General features: G+C 40.1%; 1 protein-coding gene across 1 annotated transcript in view; it reads right to left on the reverse strand.

Annotated features, from left to right (window-relative positions):
- Positions 1 to 173, reverse strand: part of LOC108765467 (thyroid receptor-interacting protein 6) — a 112,011-nt gene extending 111,838 nt beyond the window's left edge. The window contains 1 exon segment of the mRNA XM_018514206.1: positions 136 to 173. Coding sequence (XP_018369708.1) covers positions 136 to 157 — 22 coding nt within the window. The 5' untranslated portion in view covers positions 158 to 173.
- Positions 174 to 4,711: the final 4,538 nt, after the last annotated feature.

Raw genomic sequence — 4,711 nt, forward strand, 5'->3', positions numbered from 1 at the left:
CCCTACCGATCTCTGATTGATTCATGACTTTTAAAACTGTACTTAATATGGTCTTGAATATAAGATCTGACTGATGAATACCAGCCTTAGAATTTTAACCGAGACCCAGGCATGTGATCTCAAAGAAATACTCACCGACCGACGAGAGTAACTCCATATTGTCCAACTGTACATGCGACTGTCCTCGATTGACACATCACGGCGATCATTGTTCCGACACTAACCGATACTTCTTAATACACATACGATACCGATCGGATGTGAGGATGACCAAACGACGCAATACGCTCGGAATGCATGAACAACAATGGCGCGACGAAGCACGATGGGCGTCGAGAAACGCGATGGATCCGTGATCGAGGATTCCGACTTCCGACTGAATCACTGCGACGATGAGTGATGTTCTAGATTCGGCACTCGATGGCGTTTGTCTCGCGTAAGAGATTTGTCTCCGATGTGTAAACGCCGGAAATCTAGAACGATTTCAATAAGGCATCGATGTGCGACGCAACACGACTGACAATGCAATGCGACCGCCGTGAACGACGTGAACTTTAGAGATGTGTCGTTCATGAACGTTCCGTTCACTTTCAACGGATTCTTTTACTGACCGAAAGATTTGAAACGCCACGGAAAAAATGAACGAAACTAGAGATGTACTGTCAGAAATATTTCGTTCACTTTCAACGGATCCTTTTACTAATCTGTTGCTGCATTCACACTGCATTCAATGTGCGTCATCCGACGCTCTGCAGCCAATCAGAAAATAGGATTCCGATGGATTTTGCTTCGTATCGTCGGAATGTTGATTGGATGATCTGAAAGAATACACCAATAGCAGCGAGCACTCATGGATCCGCTCCGCACCAATTGAGTCTGCCGAACGCAACCATTCTTTCTGGAGAGGAGGGGATGCGCAATGTAATCTATGTACTACGTACCTCTCGAGCCACAGATTAGTAAAAAAGTAAAAGGATCCATTCAAAGTGAACGAAATATCTCTGAACAGTAGTATCTCTAGTTTCGTTAATTTTTTTCACGGCGTTTCGAATTTTTTGGTCAGTAAAAGAATCAGGCAAAGTGAATGAAACGTTCATGACTTGTAGGACTGCGCTATCTTAATAAAAGAGAGCGGAACAAATGAACGAAACCTTCTGAACGGAACATTAGAGTGATTGTTCCTAATGTTTTGAAACAGTATAATGTTCCGCTATGCCCATCTGTAATGAACTTAGGCGACGTCAAGCGGCGCGTGTGATCACGTGATCACACTTTCTTTCGGTTTTCAAAAAAGGCGCAACATGAGCTTGAGATTTGCTTTTCGCTTTTTTCCTTCCTATCTTTGGATGATTAATTAATCCTATCTTACTTTAAATGTAGCATCGTAGAGCTGCGAAAAATAGACACATAATTCATAAATTCGATTATAAATTGAATTTCGAATATCGAGCAATTATACCCAATACCGTGTATTTGTTAATTATTTCTATCACAAATAAATGGCACGTATAACGTGGAAAGAGTAAGATGTTCTTGCGACCGTTTTATTATTATTAATCATTTTATCAATTGCGAGCATAATATTGCTTTAAAAAAGGAGAAATGAACGTTAAAGAAGTGATTTATATGTAATATATTATTTTTGTATACTCAATACACCGCGATATATCACCTGACAGTGTTTCGATCTGATATTTCACCCGTCTGATATTTCACGATGTCCGATTTACGCCTCGATCGAAAAAACTATAAAAAAATAAAATTCGAGTATTGAAAGATGTATAACTAACACCACGCGACCCACGTTCGCATGTAAAACATTAATTTGAGGAGATATCGGCTGCATTCAGCAGAAAAAGCAGCTTTGCTTATTGTAAGGTTCATTAACATGATTGGTTTATACGTTTAGATCCAATGAGGAATTAAAGGCAAGACCAATTGTATTATAGAATTTTACAACCATCGTACTAAAGAATTTCACAACAGTTGCAAAGCTGCTTTTTCTGCTGAATGCAGCTATTGGCATCTGACTGTTGGCCAGCAAGCTGTGTTTCAAATATGAATCGCGATACATACATACTCACATTCATGACGCTATCATGAAGATTTGAAACAGTTATATCCGAATGCCTAGATATTATTTTAAAAAGTTCATTTTAATACTAGAAATTACTTATTTTTGTATATTAAAAACACTAAACAACAAGCTCTAAATATTTAAAATAAGTAATTACTGGCTGCATTCAGCAGATAAAGCAGCTTTGCAATTGTAAAATTTTTTCATACGATGATATGATTAGTTTATACATTTAGATCTCCAAGTGAGGAACTAAGGACAAGATCAATCATGTTAAAGATTCTTACAATAGTATCAAAGCTGTTTCTTTGCTGAATGCAATCACACGTACAATCGCTACCTTCCAGTATTTCTGTGGAGGACCACTCCAGGTTGAGCTCAGAAATTTCACCCAGTGTGTCATTTTATTCTTGTATTATGTCTAATGAACGATAAAAATAGAATAACGCACTAGAAGGGGAACACAGTCTTGCATAACGCATAATGCATAATGCATAAGAAAATGAACCAATCAAAGTCCTTCATTTTCTTCCTTTCTATGAAATAAAAGACTCTGGTTGGTTGATTTCCTTATGCCTTATGCGTTATGCAAGAAACTGTGCTCCCGTCCTAATACAAAATTTCTTCCAATACATCCGACCGCGCGTCGGTAATGCCGTGTTTGAATGGAGGAGAATGTTTACGCGATTATTTATATTGAGGTGCGCCGTAGGATGATAATGCTCCGTTTAAACCGTATGGGCGAGGGGGTAACCACTTAATGTAATCGTGGGACAGAGTCCTCGAAATCAATATAAAATTCATATGAAATCTCTATGTATAATCCGATAATTACATATGCAACCACGATAAATCATTGTATAATATTAAATAAATTCGTATATTTTATCAAATGACTTCATACGTAGTGAAAAAAATTATTTTGTAATCAGATGAAATCGTATGTCATGTAATCTGTGGGATGGGACAATATTTCAGCTAGTGGTTACCCCCTCGCGTATGGGTGCCTTTTCATGCTGACGCTCGACGCTCATTTGTAACATTAAAACGTATCACGTGATAAAAATCAACGAACATCAAGTGATAACGAGCGTCAATTTTTATTACGTGACCTATTTTGACGTTTGAAAATGAGTTTCGAGCGTCAGCGTGAAAAGGCACCTTCAAAAAGCGCGCGATATCACCTAACTTCTCGCGCGCGTTATAGCGCCTGATACGTCACGCGTGACGTCACAGTCATCATCGTCCGTTCGCGCGTTTTTCACGGAAATTACCACGCAGCTCACCTTCCCGTCCGCGCCTAGGGTAAGTCGTCCATCCGAATTGCGTATTATTTCTACGTGTATACAAATAACATGGCGATCGGTGCGTTGGGAGACGTCGTGTCGAGTGAGTGACTGTCGCGGTACATTGGACAAGTAATCGTCGATAGATCGTGATCGATGGTGATTCGTCCGATTCGTCGGGATACTCTGTCACCCGCCTCGCGTGTCCTGTCGAGCTGGAGTCGTTCGTAACTTCGCTGTAAGTACATTTCATATTTCTTTGGCCCATTCGAGAGTATATCGCGAGCGTAAGTGATCGTGGAGTACAGAAAAGATCAACCGGCGCTCGTCGTGACGTATCAGTCAAAGTATAATAAGTGCACGACGCCCGTTTCGAAAACCATCTTCGCGAGTGTTTTGTCTCCCGGCTTTTTTATTTTATTTGACTTAAAGTGTACGTGAGAGTGACCTGTGGGATAAATCGAGTCATAAATGTCGTTTCTGGGCATCCCGCGTTATTTTAAGAATCGCTATGGCATTGTATGGCGAATTAGCTCGGAAATATGTGGCGACGAGGCCAGTGCGTCGGTTTGAACATAGCCGTTAATCGAAAAAATTCGTGTTGCTCCACCATCTTGATGACGCGCCCCAATTTTTCCACTTTCAACTTGTTATTGGTCCGAAGTGCGTCACGAATGTAATCGCGAATGTATTCCGACGAAACGGTTGACCGTTGTATTTGACGCTAAGGACGCCATTACGCGTTAATACGTTGTAACAGTGTTCGTTGTCGACAGTGCCGTATGAGGAATGGACGATCACTTAATCCGCTAATTAGCACGCGTGTCACGTCGCTATCGATAGAGCAGTTTCCTCAACCGAGTGTAACTCGCGAATTCTTAACGGTCGCAGGTGCGTTGCAAACACGATCAGCCGAGATGGTCGAAAATATCTCTTAAATCGAGTGTGATCATATTTCCACGCATTTTGTATGATTTCAGATGTAATTACGCGGGTAAATAAACGCCATGAATGTCGTACGAAGCTGATAGCAATGCTGGATGCATCAATCAATTAAGTATCTCCGGAGGCGTTTCGTCCTTTCCACTCTTTGATGAAGTATTATACATTTCTGGTGTGACCAGTCAGAAGATGAACAATCAAAACGGATAATTGTATCTTGAGATATAAGCGCAATTGTGTGGGTGAGCAATCAGGAATACTGATATACAAATTTGACTCAGTTAATTTACTTTAAACGTGCATTTAAAATCGTCCTATCATTAGACGTATATACTTAATACATAATAAAGATCTTGCCATAATAAACATAATTACATTTACGAAGTAAATATACGACAGTTCCATC

The sequence above is a fragment of the Trachymyrmex cornetzi genome, unplaced genomic scaffold (assembly GCF_001594075.2).
Source record: "Trachymyrmex cornetzi isolate Tcor2-1 unplaced genomic scaffold, Tcor1.1 scaffold490, whole genome shotgun sequence".
Lineage (NCBI taxonomy): Eukaryota > Metazoa > Arthropoda > Insecta > Hymenoptera > Formicidae > Trachymyrmex > Trachymyrmex cornetzi.